This window comes from Phyllopteryx taeniolatus, chromosome 4, assembly GCF_024500385.1.
Source record: "Phyllopteryx taeniolatus isolate TA_2022b chromosome 4, UOR_Ptae_1.2, whole genome shotgun sequence".
NCBI classification, from domain to species: Eukaryota; Metazoa; Chordata; class Actinopteri; order Syngnathiformes; family Syngnathidae; genus Phyllopteryx; species Phyllopteryx taeniolatus.
The window spans coordinates 11,257,224-11,276,219 of NC_084505.1; the positions used below are offsets into that span (position 1 = coordinate 11,257,224).

Sequence of the window (18,996 nt, forward strand, 5' to 3'; positions counted from 1 at the left end):
GGTGGCATGGGCTCCAGTGAGGCAAGAGGACGGGGTTAGAAAACAACTACAAGATGAGCTCCGGAGGATGAGTCACGATTGGAGTGAAGGCAGGGGAGAACGACGTTACAACGTGCCAACCCTGTTTGCAGGGGAAACTAGCCATTTGCTCACTGGTGTTCCATATGAAAAATTGATAGGATGTAAGGTGGCTGCATATCAGGAAAACATTGTCTGATTTGCTTCTTTTTTTTTTTTTTTACATTCAAATTGAATTAAAAAATGTCAAAACTCCTGTGGATGTGCCCAAAACCATCTACATTAAGTCTGGTCTCTATATGTCTCCAAAACATCTAACCTTGGCTGTCTCTTTGATAGGTTGTTTTAATAACAATAAATGTTCAATAAAATAAAAGACGTCAAAGTGGCCCTTGCCTCCTTCCGATTTTTCTGCACGGGGTCCTTGGAAGAAAAAGTTTGGACGCCCCTGAATTCTATTTTGAAGGCTAACAGACAGAACGGTGAGCTGTTTGCAGAGCGATATTGCCCCCTAGTGGCGTTTTGCGTATTACTGGAATTATAAACGCCAACAATAGTGGTGGTAAAACGAAAAAATAAAATAAAATAAAATAAATAAATAAACGCAGTAAAAATATGCTTTTGGCTACTTGCTATTTACATTAGCATCTGCTTGAGGAACATTAATATATGTGAGGATTTCTGCTATTGTAATACATATTTTTAAATTATTCCACCGATTATAAACAGAACTTTTACCTCTAAATCCGCAGTGTTTATTTTAGTAGTTGTGATTTGACTTTGTGGTTTAGATAAGAGGTGGCTCCAACCCTACGATAAAAAATACAATTGTGCTTCACGGATAAATAATTAGAAGCTTTTTGCGTCTATGGATGACATAATGTAGGCCTACTCAAGAACTGAAAATCTGGCAAAATCAGATACATGTAACCCATTTTGTGTGTGCGTGTGTGTATTTGTGTGCGTGTAAAAAAAACTAAGAAAAATGATTGGAGCAGGGTTGGGCAAACTTTAGTGCTCAAGGGCCAGATTTTATTTATTTATTTATTTATTTTTAAACGGACAGGTGGGGCAGATCCATCCATCCATTTTCCGTACCAATTTTCTCCACTAGGGTCGCGGGGTGGGTCATATCATGTGGTAAAAAAATACAAATAAAATAAAAAATGTTTGTAAAATAGTTTCATAACAAAAATATTTTATTTTAATTGTCCATCCATCCATTTCCTTCACTGGTTATCCTCCTTAGGGTAGTGGGTGTGCCTGTCCCAGCTGACTTTGGGCAAGAGCCAGGTTGGGCAATTTTAACAATCATTTACTAAATACTATAATATATATATATATATATATATATATATATATAATTGTTCATGTTATTATTGACAATAAATAAATTCACTGGTTATTTAATAAGATAAATGAATGCAGATAAATGAAAAAGAAAGATAAAAGAAATTTGAATTGACACAGGGAAAACACAGCAGAATGAATGCAACAAATATTACAGGACTTGATGTGAAAGCTTGTGGGCCGCATTTTAAAAAGGAGCGGTCTTTATGTGTCCCGCGGGCCAATTCTAGTCGCGGAGTAGACGCAGGCACATGAATCAGGCGTAATGGGTCATTTAGTCCACTAGGTGACTCAATGTTACCGTTTAGAATGCGCGATGCACAGTCGGCATTGACGTGCACGACTGTGCACTCAGTCCGAGACGAGATGGGGGGGCCCAGTCCCGCCCACTCAAATGTAAAAAAAAAAAAAAAAAAAAAAACTTCAGGAGGTCTTCGATTTACGACTGAGTGAAATGAAATGAACGGGCCTTGAATCCGTGTATATCCGTCTTATATAAGCTGTATGGAGGAGAAGCGGCTCAGAAAATGGATGGCTGGATGGATGGATAAGCTGTATGGAAGATTCTGCCTTTACAAAGATATTAATACCAACTTTGCATTTGTACGGTATGGACTGCATTAATTGCATCATACTGAAGGCTTTATATTTACCAGTAGCAACAAGGGAGGGTAAATTTTTTTAGATACAGGTCTGATGATGATGCTTTGCATTTCTCCAACGCCGCACACCACACCCACATTAACAAGAAACATTGTGGCAACTGGCAATGTCGATGAATTTTTTAAATACTGCCTTTAGTGGTTGGCATTGGTTTGGAGGCTTAGAGTGACCTTTTGCACTTGCACTCCAAAGTGGATTCACTTGAGGAACTTGTTGACACTGACATCATCTTCGAAAAAAGACGCTCTCCCTGCACTGTCATGGTGACATTTTTCAACACAGGAGGTCCAGCCTCTACAAAAGCAGCCTCTACAAAAGCTGTGAACACTGGAGAAAAACATTACATGCTGTGCTGCACGTTGCTGCAGTGTGTTCAGGAAGAAAATCAAAAGGTCGAGCCCATTGACTTGAGTAGACGTGCCACACTTTTACCCAAGTATTGAGAAAAGAACACTCTGCAGCTGTCTCACAACAGCTCAACAGTCATTCATTCATTTCCCGTACTGCTTCACCTCACTATGGTAGCGGGCGTGCTGGAGCCTATGCCAGCTAACAGCGGGAAGGAGGCGGGGTACACCCTGAACTGGTCGCCAGCCAATCGCAGTGCCCATAGAAACAAACAACCATTCGCACTCACATTCACACCTAGGGACAATTTAGTTTTCAATTCACCTACCATGCTTGTTTTTGGGATGTGGGAGGAAACCTGAGTACCCGGAGAAAACCCACGCAGGCACGGGGAGAACATGCAAACTGAAGCATGCAACTGTAGCAAGTGAAGGTGGCTGCAATAAAGGCCGAAACATCTCCAGTGAGGAAACTCACAATTTGGTGATGTCCGTGTGCTCAGAACCTCAGGCACTCTTTGACTGTAAATTATTTTCACCTAAGCATTAAAAACAATAGTTAAATTTGGAGGTTAATAAATAGGTACTGAGCATAAAAAGGGTGTAATTTTAAAATACTTCCTAAACTTAAAGCACTCTAAACATCAACCACAGGGATGTCCAGGTCATGTAAAGGTCAAGTCAGTGGTTCAGGTTTGAAAATCTTGTTTTTATTCTAAGTATTGCATTTCCAACTTTGCAAGAAAAACACGTTCATCAGAGTGCATGTTTTACAAAGGATGGTCACAGGTTCAGAACACGACGACTCCCCACAAGGGACTCGTTTCGTTGCCTTAACTTCACCTCATGGACCCGTTTTCCTCACCGACACTGGAATGGATTGTGGTTTCCCAAAACAAAAGCAAAAAACACTGCAACATCCACTTTCTTTGGGGCTGCCTAGAATATTAAAAGCACAGCAGAGCCCAACTGCAAAGTTACCTCACACTCAAAGTTGCTTGTTTGGAACCAAACTCTCAAACTCTCAGCACAGATGTAAAAAATATACAAGGTCTGTCAGAAAGGTTCCAGGACGAATGTCACAAAATACGTAATTTCAAATCCAATCTAAAATCTCTCTCTTTCGTCGTAATCCCCCTGGAGTCCAAAACACTTTCCCTGCCTTCATGTACTTCTTTCTGAAAGGATTCTTTTGGCATCCTCTGCAGCTTTCGTCACAGCCCTCTTCGTAACCGGTAGCCTTGATGACCTCCTTGAGCTTGGGAAGGGGAAACGAATACAAAATCACTCAGAGCCAGGTCATGTGAGTTGGGGGGTTACTTCAGCAAGGTGATGTTCATCTCAGCCAGGAACTATCGGATGCTCAGGCCATCGTGAGTGGGCGCATTGTCGAGTTATCCTGCCGCAACTCTCGCCTCTTTTGGGGAACTGGACGCCGCAAACACCGGAGGATGTCTTTGTAGATGTGCTGGTTGATAAACTGATCCACATTGAAAGGGAAAGGCAACTTTTGTGACACCAGTCCTGAAAACGTTCTGACACACCTTGAACTTTCAGACAGTCAACTTACAAGATGTGACAGCACAGGTTTGTCAAAGCAACGTGAGGAGGACATGGAAACAGAGATGGCTAAAAAGTCACAGAGGGCCAGAATTAATCTAAACTGTCCTTCAGACAGACACCGAAAGAAAGCGAGATAGAAAGAGAGAGCGAGGACACTGAGGTGTTCTGACGTGGTTTTGGCATTTTTGTGAGTCGGATCCAACACCAGTGGTCACTCTGATTAAGTGCCAACAAGTCCAACAAGCTCAAACTCTACTTGTTTTTTTCTGTTGAATCCCTTTATGGAGGTGCAGTAAGTGTAAGACACGTGTTATCAACTAAAAAGACAAGCCTAGTCAATAATACAATCCTCTTGTAAGAGGAAAGTGGCATTATGAAGACCCCAGTTTGGGTAGAAGCTGGCTCAACATATGCCTGTGGCGATGACCCGCCTCCCTCAGCTTTACCTCCTCACAAACACACACACAATATTCTCCACTGGATTGGCAGGCTGGATTTGGAGGGAAGCCAGTCCAGTTGTATAACGTGGATGTGAGTACCGTAATTTCTCGTGTATAATGCGCACTGTATTTCCCCCCCAAAAACTGTCAAAAGTCAATAGTGCACATTATACATAGTTATAGGGGCAAATGGAAAAAAAAAAGTCACATTTTATAAATGTATGCCGCCATCTAGTGGTTATGAAAAAGATGGACACTTTCATTCCAAAATGCTACCGCCACCGAGTGGTTATAAAAAAAGTGTAGCCTACACTTTCATTCCAATATGACAGGGGTATGTATGACTGCATATATGTACAGTTGTGCTCATAAGTTTACATAGCCTGGCAGAATTTGTGAAATCATCTTTTTTAACTTATTTATTTTTTAAATATGACTGATGATTGAACAACACCCATCATTAATTTCTTTATGGTTACGTTTTGTTTAACGATAATGCTTTTCTGAAATTCTTGACCGTTTAATTTGAATCCCATTAAAATAAAATTAAATGTGTTTCGCCTGGTCCTTCATGTTTTATTTAAAGAATTGTACCCATCTTACAAATTCTGCCTGGGTAATTAAACATGAGCACAACTGTGTGCTTTTTATTTATTAAATAAAAGTAGGGCTGTGAATTTCAAAATAAGAGCAAGTAAATTAAAAAAAGGATTAAGTGTTCAAATCAAGTGCTTAACTTCAGAATAATTATTTGAAAAAACTAACAAAATACAGATAATACTTCAGGTTTTGATCATATGGGTAGAAGCAAAATCATGCATAGTAAAAATGCATTATACATAGGTAGAAGGGTTTTCCAGAATTTTGAGTGTTGTGGGTGTGTGTATTATACATGGGTGCGCATTATACGCGATAAATTACGGTATGTAGTGTGGGGCTGCAGGGTGGGGGTCAACCTCCAAACAAGACAGGTGACTCGAAACAGGCTCAGCAACTAGGAGCAGCTTTGGGGCCGTTTACATTTCAAGTGTCCATTGAATAAACTTCAAAAGCAAAAGAAAATGGCTACATTATGTTATACCCCAATTCCCCCAAAAGACCAATAAAACATAAAACACATAATTCTTAAAATAAGGAATGAGGAATTGAAAGTGAAGTCAAAGTAAAACAGGACAACAATAAGTTACTTTTCCCTCATTAAGTCTGTTCTTGGAGGGATGGAGAAATAAATATTCAAAATTAGGTGAAAAATCAAAAGGGCGGAAAAGAAAAAAAAACAGTGGGCGAAGTGCAATTCTTAATGCCAGTGGAGTTGGGATGGCTAAATTTGACAACCCGTTTTCTTTACCCCGAAACTTGGGATCACCTGACCACCAGTAGAATGCCATACACACACCACACACGCACACACACACACGCCACGAGTATATCACGTATAATAATTTAAACTCTGCAGCCTCCATCCCATAACCTAGCGCAGCACAAGACAGCAACACAATAAATAACTTGTAGGATGTCAACCAGCAAAAAGTAACATTGTCCAAGCTACACCCACCGCGCTTCCAAATATGGACTATCAAATGCACAATAAACACAATTCAGCAACAGAGGAGAAGTTCTATCCATGAGCTCTACCTTTTTTTTTTTCATCTTTCACATTAATTTATTAAGCTATTTGTATGTACAAAGAAAAAAAATAAAACATGACTTTTCTTCTTTTTGGACGGTCACAAAGGGAGATAAGATGAAGATTTATTGCTTGTTACTGCTGGAGTGAAGGTGGACGTCTATTCCCAAAGTTTCTTGTTGCTGTTTGTGCCGCGTCAGCTGGAAAGTATTTAAGTGCAGGATAGCTCGTCGCTTGTCGAGAGGGAAAGAGAGCGTGTGAGAGCACGCCGAGCACCCACATTCAACAGGAATGACTTTTGTGTCGTTGTCGTCTTGGTCCGTGCTAGCGTGTGAAAGCAGACGCTTTTGCTTTCGAAGCTGATGGAGGAGTTGCGCAATAGCACCGATTCAAGTGTCCAAGATAAGATGAGACAAGAGTTGGCGTCTTTGGCGGCATCGGGTGATGTCACCGCGCCGTGTGCTTTCCATTGGCCTGGCCCAACGCTGAAGCACCCATCAGCTTAGAGCGACTTAAATATCAAATAGAGTTTAAGTGCATTTTGGGTCACATTTGCGGTTGTATGTGTGGGTTTTAAATATCGGGAGTATTTTGCCACCAAATTGCATGTTTTTTTTTAATATCAGGGGTCCTCAAACTGGGGTCCGTGAGCCGCAAAATAATTTGCATTAAATTATGATGTCGTGTCATTTAAAAATCATTTCCTTTTTTGTTTTTTAAAGTTCATAAAGGGACCGGCTTCCCAATAGAACACACATACTATCCAATTACTCCCTCCTACTTTAGCGTTGGCCCAAATAAAAGCTCCGATATGACTGTGATGCATCACGTAAATCTGTCGTCCTGCATTTCAGGAGTCACTTTACTCCTTGGCGCACAGCATTTCTAGATACCGGCGATTGATAAAGATTTCACTATGTCAAATGGCTCTAAACCCAAACCGGCTACATTGAGAACATATGAATACAGTGTTCTCCCGCATATTTGTCATTCACTGTTTTTTTTTTTATTTTTTATTTTTTTTTTTTTGGGAGGGGGGACCTATTCTCGATTATTTGCTGAAAAACTCACCTTTTGGCTGTTTTTGTGCTCAAGCCAGAGCAATAAAAGTATTGTTTTGGCGCCATCTTGCGGCATCTTGATGCTAAGTGAGCTGAGGAGCTTCATTTAGATAAAGGTAGTGCGTTCGCCTTCTTGTAGCATTTGTTAGCTATTATAACTAATTTGAAAGGGTTCGTCAATTACTTTTCACTATGGGGGAGAAACACTGTATTTAGGTTAAAATGTTTAGAAAATAATTCCTATGGCATTTGGTGTAGACATGGTAGTTACAATAAGTTTAGTTGTCATAAGGATTATGAGGTCTCCCCTGTAGGTGGTCCCCGGACCCAACAAGTTTGAAAGCCTCTGTCCTAGATATTAGATGAAACTCGAACAGGGTCTCCAGCTGCATGGTGATGGGAACGCTGTAAGCAGGTGAACAGATGCCTGTGGGCATGGCTGGATGGGTGCACGGATACACCAGATGGAAGGGAAGCAGGAGGAGGAGGAGGAAGGTGTTGGTGGGTCGCTTCTAGGAGGAGAAGGCAAGTTTGACACTGCAGGAGGAGTATCCCTCGTCGCTGGCCATGCTCTGCAGGCTGCTGTGGTCGTCCAGGTCGCTGGTGCTTGCCGTGCTCAGGCTGTCCAGCTCTCCGTGGGAGAACTCTGTGCTCTCCACGTCCACCTCGATCTCTTCTGTGGCAGAGAACAGCGCAAGAGAGGAACGTCAACTATTTGATTGACACTATGAGGAAAGGGAGTATTGTTTACTGTATTGACATTCAGACATGGTTCACTGTATGGCTGGGCAATATGGCTTGAAAAAAAAATCTCTGATTCAAGTTAATCATCTATTCATACTCATATAATATTTAAAATGAATCATTGACATCAGGTTTTCTATTGTCTCATTTGATGTCTGGCTTGGGGTCCATGTGCTGGTGCACTCTATTTTTTCCTCCCCATTTTTTTGTCGATTTTCCCCCGATGCTTATTGAAGAAGTTAATGACAATGACATTACTCAAAACAAGTTTTGTTTTTTTTTGCTTCATTTTAGAAGCAGCCAGTGGATATGGACCAGGTGGAAGGACCTCTGCTGGGCTCAAAGAACACCAAAATGACCCCTTCCCCACCACCCACTTGAGAACTCAGGTCCGAACCTTCCAAGAACCACCAGCACCATTTAAACAATCAGGCAACTTTAATGATCGGGCATGGGCTCAGGTTTGATCACCGTGTAGCTGGACACCTTTGATGAGGACACCTTTGATGAGGGTTTTGAGTGTTGAAAGGCCGAAACACTTTATTGATGATGTGTCCCAAAATATACATCCTCCCCATGTCTGAGAAACAGCACCCATGCCACTCAACATCAAAGCAGACCTCATGTGAATTGACTATATGCCACGCAACTCCGTTATACAGACTCAGCCAGATCAATTTTTGCCTCTCCATCTATCACCGATCAAAATGACTGCATTCTTCACAAGATCACTTCAGGACAAAACCTACTGAAGATTTCGCTGAACGTGAGTTGCATCATTAAAGCAGATTCATCCACATCAGCTGCCAGCTCGACAAAGGCTTCAAGATGTACGTGTCAAATTATATTTGTAACTAACTATGAAGGTTAAGTTAGAAAATTCATGTTTCTGATGTTAGCTACCCTGTAGCACAGCATGCCGTTAGATTTGTTGCTATTACCTTGGGGGCTAGTGTTAATATTATCTCATTTAAAATTGTATTTGCCTGGTCTTTCTGTAATACAGTGCGTTGAATTTTGGGGGCAGGAGGAGAGCGGATTCGGTCAGGTCGGGTCACTTAATCTTGAAGGGTTCCCGACTCGATCAGCTGTTTTTAGACACGTCACACCAGGAAGCAATGACGGCTTAACCGGCAAAAATAATTCGTCTGAACAAAATAAATCTAAAATACCTATCCACATGTATTCGCCTTTGAAGTGGATCTCTGTTTCGTTTACCCGGAGATCAAAACAACAACTAAAGACCTTGGTCGGAGTCGGAGCGCTCGGAGCCGAGAGTGGAGCCCACGCTGTCCATGCGTATCCTCTCGCCCTCCACGACCACACCTCCGCCGCCTCTCAGCAGCTCCAGCTGGCGCTGGAGGTGCCTCTGCTCACGCTCCAGAGACTCCAGCTGGTACTGGCTTTTCCTGTCTGCTTCTTCAAGTTTCTGGAGACAGGGCATTCAGGGAACGTTGTTAAATTTAAGTGCATCGACAGGTGAGGCAGACACTTGAATGAGTAGGGAGCATGTTAAATAAGATAGATGGACCATAGATGATGGGATTAAAAAGAGAACAATAGCAGGCAGGGACAGAGAGATGTGCAGATTGTTAGCAAGACAGTGAAGAAAGAGATGAGATAGCACAGAGAGCAGGTACGATGAAAATAAATTCTTAAAAGATGTCTGATGGCATCAGGCCGATGCGCTCACATTAGTGCACCGGAGTAATATTCAGAAATTACAAGTGTGTGTGGACGTGGATGTGTGGAATGGATCTAACTGCCAGCGTTCAAGGAGTACGAAACAGCCTATGACGACAACGACGGCGACCCCCCCAGGAAAAACTCATCAGATCTATACGATTTACGTAAATGGCCTATTTTGAGCTCAAAATGGCGAATTTCGCCAAAAGGTGGCTGATTTGCATGTATGTTTAAATGCAAGTTTTGTCAAAATAGAAAACTGATGAGCTTCTTTGGGAGTCTTGTAACAGCTTATAATATACTTATATATAAAATACAGAGCAGGTACTATGAAAACAAATTCTTAAAAAATGTTCACCTTTAAGGGAAACCAACATGTCACATTACAGACGCAACCACTTCACACATCTTCCTGAGTGTACCAAAGAATCGGTGGAATACCCTTTGTCAACATACAGGTGCATCGCACTAAAATAGAATATTGTACATAAATTCATTTATTTGAGAAGTTCAATTCAAGAAGTTAAACACAATCCCGACCCAATTTCTAAATTAAAAATAATTTTGATTGTTTATGTAATATTAAAATATCTTGATATGGTGAATTTGGGATTTTGTTAGCAGCAAGCTATTATCAAAATCATTAAAAAAAAAAAAATCATGTCATATTTCACTCAATGTGTAGTCATCTTCAGTACATAATGAGTTTCACTTTTAGTTTCATTGTTTTAGAGTGAACAGTCAAGTGTGAAATGGATCGGGATGAGAATCAGCAACAGCAAAAAATAAATAAATAATGTAAAAAAAAAATTGTTTTTTTTTAAATAAAATAAAATAAATAAAAAGCACCTCCAAATCTGAAATCATGGTCCTCAGTCAGAAAAGGGTGGAGTGCCCTCTCCGGGTCGGGGAAGAGCTTCCCTGCTTAAGTTGCTTCCCTCGTGACCCGACTCCGGAAAAGTGGAAGAAAATGGATGGTTGGACTTTTAGAAATAAATTACTGAAATAAAGTTTTCCATGATATTCTAATTAATTGAGATGCACATGTATGTAAGGAATGTAGTGGTGCAATAAACATACAGGTACATGCCAGAACAGGCCTTTTGCAGGGTCTCCGCAAGGTTGGAAAAAGTATTAAAAGGTATTTTTAAAAAAAAAGCCATTGAAAGGTATTAAATAGAAAAAAAATGTATAAATGTATAAAAAAAAAAAAATCAAACTAGACTTTCCATCTATCTTCCTCTGTTGGAACATTTCTGCGTAGCTTTCGCATGTGCTTCCGTGGCTTTTCTCCAGATACTCCGTCTTCCTCCCACATCCCCAAAACATGTATGTTAGTTTCATTGAAGACTGATTGACAAGCGACCAGTCCAGGATCCCAACTTGTGCCCAGTGACCTGGGATAGACTTTGCGAACCTAATGAGGACCACAGCTGTAAAAAATAGATGGCTGTACTGTAGTTTGCCCCTTTATGTTTGTCAGCGTTATGCCACTGATGACATAAGACAGTGTGACTCTCGAAGACGGACTAAAACAATGGGCCATCGTTGGTAAGACTCTCGTTGAAAGCGGCAGACGTGTCCAGTGGTGGTGGATGTTGTGGGATAAACAGGGCAGCAACAATATGGCCTTTGTTCAATCTCCCTCCTTATTACACATGCGCACTGCGCTCACGTCGAGTTTCGCGTGCACGTCAACAAGAGGCAGCCGATCTTCACGTTATAAATGTTTTGTCAAAATAGAAAACTGATGAGCTTCTTTGGGAGTCTTATAACAGCTTATAATATACTTATCTATAAAATACAGTCATCCCTCACTATATTGTGGTTCACTGATTGCAGATTCAGTGCATCGCAGATTATTTCTTTTATTGATCAGTGTAGTGCTGTTACTCAACTGCACATCTTTGGTACAGTTAACATTATTGGCTATTTGACAATAATGTGGCAGCAATAAATCACATTAGGAAAAAGGGCTCTTTTATTTTGCAGAAAAGAAAACCTTTTGGAGAAAGTCAACTCATACATTTGGTAAGTTACTGTTAATTTTGACAGCAAATTTTGATTTAGTTTTAGTCAAAGTATTTTTAATAAAATGTAATTTAGTTTTAGTCACAATTTTGTCATCCTTTTGGTATAGTTTTAGTTGACAAAATACTACAAGATTCTAGTAGACGAAAATTTTGTCGACTAATTAGAAAGTGTGTATAGGGTATATATGTAAACTTTTCCTTCAATTTCTGAAAATAATTACATTCACCTAGATCAGCGGTTAAAGTGTGATACAAGTACCACCAGTGATATGCGGCCTCCCTCTAGTGATACATGAAGGAATCACTGAATTAAATATGCATTATGTTATAGTGGTAGAAGCTTCTTCCTTTTTATAATCCTGTAGAGTCATGGAATCCATGGAATACCGGCACCTCTCTAAAGTATCACTTTATGACATTTAATAGCATAAATGAAACTTTATATCAATAATACAATAAATAATTGGTCACTACTTGGTGTATTTCATGTATCGCAGAGGTTTTTGGGAACAAGGGATTATTACTACACATTGGCCTTACGTATCTGAGGTTTGTGGTTTGAATCTCGGCTCTGGCCTTTCAGTATGGAGTTTGCATGTTCTCCTCGTAATTGCATGGGATTTCAATAGGTGTTGCAGTTTCCTCCCATGTTTCAAAAACATGGATGTTTTGAATTGTGCATAGGTGTGAATGGGTATTTGTTTATATATGTGCCCTGTGATTTCCTAGCAACCAGTATAGGGTGTACCTTGCCTCTCGCCCAAAGTCGGCTTGGATAGGCTCAATCTAACCAAGGACAATAGTGAGAACTAGCAGTAGATAAAAAGAATGGATATACTTCACATAGCTGACTCACCTTAATATGTGCTTTGGCTTTGTTGAGGAGGCCCAGGGTGGTATGGCGGCTGCAGTCCGGTCCCAGCGGGATGAGGGCCTTCAAGCGCTCCAGACACAGCCGCAGGTGAGCCCGTCTGCAGACAAAATGAGGGGAGGAAAAAAAAAAACGGAATTCTTAAACAGTGGGGAAGAAAATGTGAAATGCAATGCATGCTGATATATGCGGTGTAGCATAGGCAACGGTGGCCTTTGAGCTACCTTTGACAGCAAGACATTCCCAGCTGCCTGTAGTACGCATTAAACTTAAAAAAAAAAAAAAAAACATCCATCTGTGGTAAGTCCACATAAGCACTGAGCATTAAGGGAATCTCACTAAACCTAATATCAACCAGCATCAAAAGATTAACTGCATGTCTAGCTCGCTTTTTGCAACACTTTATTAAAATAAAATAAAAAAGAAATTAAAAAATAATAATAAAAAAAAAAAAAGATTACCCACCAAACATTACAATGAAGCAAGCAGACTAATTTAAAGAGCACCAGTCTCCAGCAAGTACTTTGTTACGCCGTCGGGCGGTACAGTGCACGACTGGTTAGCACATCTGCCTCATAGTTCTGAGGACCGGGGTTCAAATATAGCCTTGCCTGTGTGGAGTTTGCATATTTTCCCTGTGCCTGCGTGGGTTTTCTCTGGGTACTCCGGTTTCCTCCCACATCCCCAAAACATGCATAGTAGAAGACTCTAAATTGCCCGTAGGTGTGAATGTGTGAACAGCTGTTTGTTTATATGTGCCCTGCGATTGGCTAGCGACCAGTTCAGGGTGTACCCCACCTCTCGCCCAAAGATAGCTGGGTTAGGCTCCAGCACACCTGCGACCCTAGTGTGGAGAAGCAGTACGGAAAATGGATGGATGGATGTTACACCATCAGGATATTTGGAGATGATCCCCAGTAAACACATGGAAGACTGAGTATAAATTCTGCATTTGTTATAATTATAATAATTGTAAATGTAATTAAAATAGCACTTGTCATTTCAAAAAACACATCAACGTATTACAGAAGTGAAAGCATAAACGAACAAAACAATATAATCTAAAGACAAGAAAACTAATTGCATTTGAGTCCATCTGTTTGTGCGGTTTCCAAGGAGCACTGAGTGAAGATAAAGACTGCTACATGAGCTTCACTGCTAGCTAGCCACCAACTGATTAGCCGTCATCAGGCACTTGTGATGAAAGGTTGTGTGTTTCATGTGTGTTGTTTTAACTCATGTTACATTCATGTTCATGTTGATTTTATATACTGTGTGACAGTTGATGTTAAAGAGCGCTTTTTGTTTCCAAAGTATTATTATTAGTTTTTTTTTTTACTTCATATAAGTTTATGACAATGTTAAGTTCATGTTAAAATGTTTAAATTATTGCTGGTACAGTTAATAAATGTTTTATTATGGTGATAGTTTGGGTCTGGATACAATTCCAAAAGCAATTCATCTTAATGGAGTATTTTGTTTTGAAATCTGAAAAATATGGAGGTCAACCAGCATCATGGAATAAACCGTGTTCCAATTCTCAAGTTAGTTACACTTCGCAAATGAGGTTAGTCATGTCAGTGTTGTCAGTGAGCGTTTTGAAAGGCTAAACACAGATGTCAACCGTTAATGACTTCACTGTGGCACCAATCCATTTACAGTTGAGTGCTAATGAGGAGATAGGAAAGATTTGCACTTCAGCACCCTAACGCAAGATGTGCTCTGTAAACTTGGGATGTGATGTACGGCACATTTTATGACATTGTGACATACTTGAACAGGAACAAAACAGAACAGACTCCTGCATTGTCATTAAGCATAAAGTTATAGCGAGTGCCTCAGCAGGTTACATATGGTTTAAGCCTCTGGCTGATGCATGCATGATCCTCTGCTGGCAGTTTTCTCAGCCAGCTTCAGTTTCCCCGCTCATCTCCATAACAAATATGTTTTCGATGATGGGTGCCGTGAAGGGAGGAAAGGTGGAATGGCATTTCTTGGACATCTCTCTGGCCATACATTCCATCATGTAGACAGCGCCTTATTGGGTGACTGGAGAAGGCCCGGGGTGACATCTATCCTGCTAATGGCCCGGAGTTGAGAGATAAAGAGAGATAATTATGGCTATAACACAATCGGTGCTCCATTAACAGGAGCTGCCCTTTCAGCCTGCCTAAATGGGATGGGTGGAGGACTATTTGGAGTCTGGGGGCTCAGTGTACTGACCCATACCCAGGAGCTGACAACAACTGAGATTCAGAGTGCCAACTACTTTTCTTATTTGAGACTGGTGGAGAAATATATACAAGTGCAGCCTTGAATATCTGTTGGCCAGTGTGCGTGAATGGGAGGTTAAGATATACATGGATGCCAATGATAAGAGCAGGAGTGTAAACCATTAGAGGATGCAAGTATGTATGAAGGTGCGCTTTAACTTGACACAAGCAAGAGGAGTGCTCTTTGAGTGAAGGAGGAGGTGCCATGATCCAATCTGTGGTGCTCAAAGTTTGGAGGCCACAAGACACACAGACAATGCATGCTTCTAGTCTGGCTGTTAGCATGATGTCTATCAGTCTGGCTCAGGTCTTGTGTCTACGCCTTGTCTTCTACTCACGGGGCTTAGCAAAGTCTGTGCTTGCCCCACATGGGCGCCCACAGCTCCGCTTCAACCATCATGTTATCAGCTGACAGTTCATTTCTCTTTCCAAGAAGCCTGGCTCCACCTGGGAGACGCACCATGTTGGACGGCTCTGTTTTTCTCCACTCTGACCAAGACTGAAACCACTATGGTATCGCAACAGACAACCAAAACACTACCCCACTTACCATTCCTGTTCTCCCTTGACCTCACTTGCCTGTGACCCGCAGCAGCACCCAGAGTAGTACAATGTTGCTGTGGTAAATTCAGTTCTGGCCCCTTGCACCAGGATTCCTATTTGTGACTATGATGTGTCACTTGTTGCGCAGCTTTTACCAAGACGGTGCAAAATCACAAGAATCACTTAACATCAACATGGCAATGATGTTGTTGTGCTGTCACATACTGTAGAACTAAGACCTACAATAGCTCCATTAGGGTTGAATAGCGTCCCAAAAGCCTATGGTCAAATAGGCCAACAATAATTCCAGCAAGCCTAGTGTAGGTGTAGTAGTTTTTGGAGGGCATTATGACTGTTGCGTTATTTAATTTTTTAAGCTATTAAAAATGTCTGCCATTTTGAAAAAGAAAACAGGACATATCTAAGAGGACAACAAATACAATTCACAATCCCATGAATATGCATCGTTCTATCCAGGCTGACAGGTTGGTAAGGTAGCACATCAAAAGTAAGCAAAGTCCCATAGCATATCTTGTTTTATCCTGCTACAGACTGTAATTAACAAAAAGATGGAAATGTTGGTCCTTAGAAAGGCTCTATTCCATTCTGTACTGACTTTAATTTGCAGACCTGCACCATCCTGTCTAATTGTTGATACAGTCTGTATTGTTGAAGCACTCCGACTTCTGGTTCTATTCTTTTTTACGCTATCTTGTGAACCATGTGATCTCCTGTTTTAGAAGCACAAGTGGCTCATTGGCAGCATGCTGCCTTCAAACACCTTAATATGTCTCTCAGTGATAGACAGGATTGTCAAACGTCTATGTGGCCTGTCTGGACACAGGCCAGGCTCTTGTAGGGAACACTGATAACTGAAGAACTCCTCAGTTCATCATGTCTGACCAGGAGGTGGACTCACAGTCTGTTTATTGTGACAGCGACTGAGTCCGGCAGGAAAGTCATTGAAAAAAACAAACGAACAAAAAACATTTCATTTGTGGTTAGGGAACAACTAAGTGAATAAAGATAGCTGAAAGCGGATGCAGGTTTATCATGCAAGTTTGTCCTGCCAGTACTATCTTTAAATGTGTCACTCAGAGGTTAAAGCTCTTAAAGCTTGTGGCGACTTGGGATGCCCTCTTGAAAGGTTCCTAACCCTTGCAATTGATAGCTTATCGTGTAGACCCACAGAGTTTAAGAGAGCTTAAGCCATTTCCTATTAACGATATGAGTGGTGTCTTGCTACCAGCAATAGTTACACAGTACAGCCAGAGTCCCTTCGTTCCTCTGTAATGCAGCTTCCTGTGTGGAGTTTAACATATTCTCCGTATGCTTGCGTGGGGTTTCTCCATGTACTCTGGCTTCCTCCTACATTCCAAAAAGATGCATGCTAGGTAAACCGAGCCTCTAAATTGTCTAAAAAGGTATGAATATGAGTGTGAACGGTTGTTTGTCTATATATGCCCTACGACTGACTGGTGACCACTCCAGGGTCTAACCAGCCTCTCACCCTACTCAACTTGTATAGGCTACAGCTCACCCGTGACGCTAATGAGGATAATAAGTGCGATAGAAAATTAATGGTTGTAACATCACAGGATCACTAAACCTGAAAAATGAAGGTCGGTCCTTGTGGTCAAGACAACACAGTAGGGCAGAATCCTGTAAATATATAATGCATGTATCTTTTTTTTTTAAAATGTATTTATGTATATGTATTGCACTACCATATAGCTAATTTCTGATACTGAGTCACTAAAATGTGGATTGTGTACGTGGATCGATATCTGATGCAACTAGCTATTAAAATGAAACCAAATATAATAAATGAAAAGTTGGCCCTGGATTCTTTACTTGTATAACTCTGTAGGAATTGAATTGGTTTTATTTGCTATTGTGTCAGATAAACTTGAACTTGAAACTTGAAATAAATCATCTGACTTGATAGTGATTCCCTTCATTTTTCCACATCTTTGTAGGTGACTGATGGAAACAAATTATAAACACACTGAATGAAAAGGTATACCATACATGTAGCTTTACAGTACATTTACCAAAATTACATCTGACACAGTTAGAAAGGTATGCATTTTTATTAATGAATGTTTATTTTAATTATGATAGTTCATCATGTTCTAAAATGGGTAACCAAAATATTACCACCTCTAAGTACAATGTAGTGACATTCTACACCACTGCAAACAACAGCTACTATAATATTGTGAATATTTGATACAGTGTCCATCAAAATTAAGCACTAAGATGTGTTTGTTGATATAGTTCTTGTTTTGCATTAAATTGCGCAGGTGTAACACCATTGGTGCTCTCACAGAATGTGGCACTTCTACTTTATGAATGCGTGTGTTTAGGCCGGTCTCTCCATGTTTGTGGGTGTGAGTGTGTTCTCGTGGCTTGTGTTCCTGATGGTCCCCAGATGGGTACACAGGAGGGCAGCTCTGCCTTTTGGCTTTGACATGTGAGCGAGGAGCCAGGCGACCATGGGTCACTGCACCCCACCTCTCCTGCCTCATCTCCATTCCCCGCAGATTACATGAGCACAGTGCCTTTTTTCATTGCAAGACTAACTCATTTGCAGAACCATGTATGTATGCATGTATGTATGTATGTATGTAATCATTTATTTTAATCCATTACTAGTGTGCTCAGTAGCAGCTTCACTTGAGTTTTGAAATGTGAGAAAACAGACTTTAGTGTGGGTTTTACTTTTAAAGAAGTGCTTTGATTCTCTCCCCATCTGGTGTTTGAGAGCTTCCCACCTACTGTTACAGAACCAACGCACATCACATGTACATCTCTTTTAGTCAGTTCAAAGGAGTGCGGTTCACCACTCGCCTCTTCCCACGCTCTGGTATCGTCCCTGAACACACATGACATATGACGAGCAACTGTCCTGTACACTAACAAACGCATGACTCACTAAGGCAGCAAAAAGATAATCAAACCCACAACATTAAGACAACTAAGAGCAGTCAATGCCTCCCTGGTTTAAGAATAATCCGATGAGGGCTCAATTGAGTGTAAACAAGAAGCTTTTATATTCTGTTGAAAATGTACTCTTGGTAAAACAAAATCACCAGCGATGTGGTTTCCAAACCACAATTCCATCCAATATCAGTAATCTTGTTTTGTTTTTCCAAATGTCAGTATCGATGTCGCTCAATTGTGTATTTCTGATAGATTGAAGGTAATGTGAAAGCAAATTAGACTACATTACTTGCAAGGCTATTTCTGCAAATGTTAATATGCTTTGAATATATTAGTTGCAATCAAAACAAGCCCGAGGCCAGACATGAACAAAATTGTAATTCTTTTTTGAAAACTGCACTGATAAACCAAATCTTGTTTCTGCTTAGTCAAAGCAGTCTTAAAGCAATACTTGAAGCTAAAGTACTGGCAACAGAGGGGGAAAAAAAGGCTGCCCTAGATTCCAAACCTGTGAATCCATAAATAATAGATAACTTCTTAGGCCCGAGATGTCTGACATTATTACTGGCCGTGCTCTTAAAGGAAGGGTCACATTTCCAGCCCAGATAACAGTCAATACAAATCTTCTCCATGGCAAGCCCATTTAACACACACACAGTTTGACCCAATTGTATTACATCTAGAGAGAGGAAATCTGACCCTTCACAGAGTTATTACACTAATTACACATCAGCGCTGTCCCACTCAGAGATAAATCTCCTAAATTGTCTTAAAAAGGAAATCATAATCATTACAAAGGGTGATCTTCCTGGAAAAGAAAAAAAAATAAAC

The 18,996-nt window shown here is 40.7% G+C and overlaps 1 protein-coding gene across 2 annotated transcripts in view; it reads right to left on the minus strand.

Moving 5' to 3' along the window:
- Positions 1-3,066: 3,066 nt before the first annotated feature.
- Positions 3,067-18,996, minus strand: part of mxi1 (max interactor 1, dimerization protein) — a 48,803-nt gene continuing 32,873 nt past the window's right edge. For both annotated transcript variants that reach the window (XM_061769420.1, XM_061769421.1), the window contains exons 4-6: positions 12,389-12,503; positions 9,059-9,242; positions 3,067-7,745 (exon numbers count right to left, since the gene is read on the minus strand). In XM_061769420.1, coding sequence (XP_061625404.1) covers positions 7,582-7,745; positions 9,059-9,242; positions 12,389-12,503 — 463 coding nt within the window. In that variant the 3' untranslated portion in view covers positions 3,067-7,581. The remainder of the gene's footprint in view (positions 7,746-9,058; positions 9,243-12,388; positions 12,504-18,996) is intronic.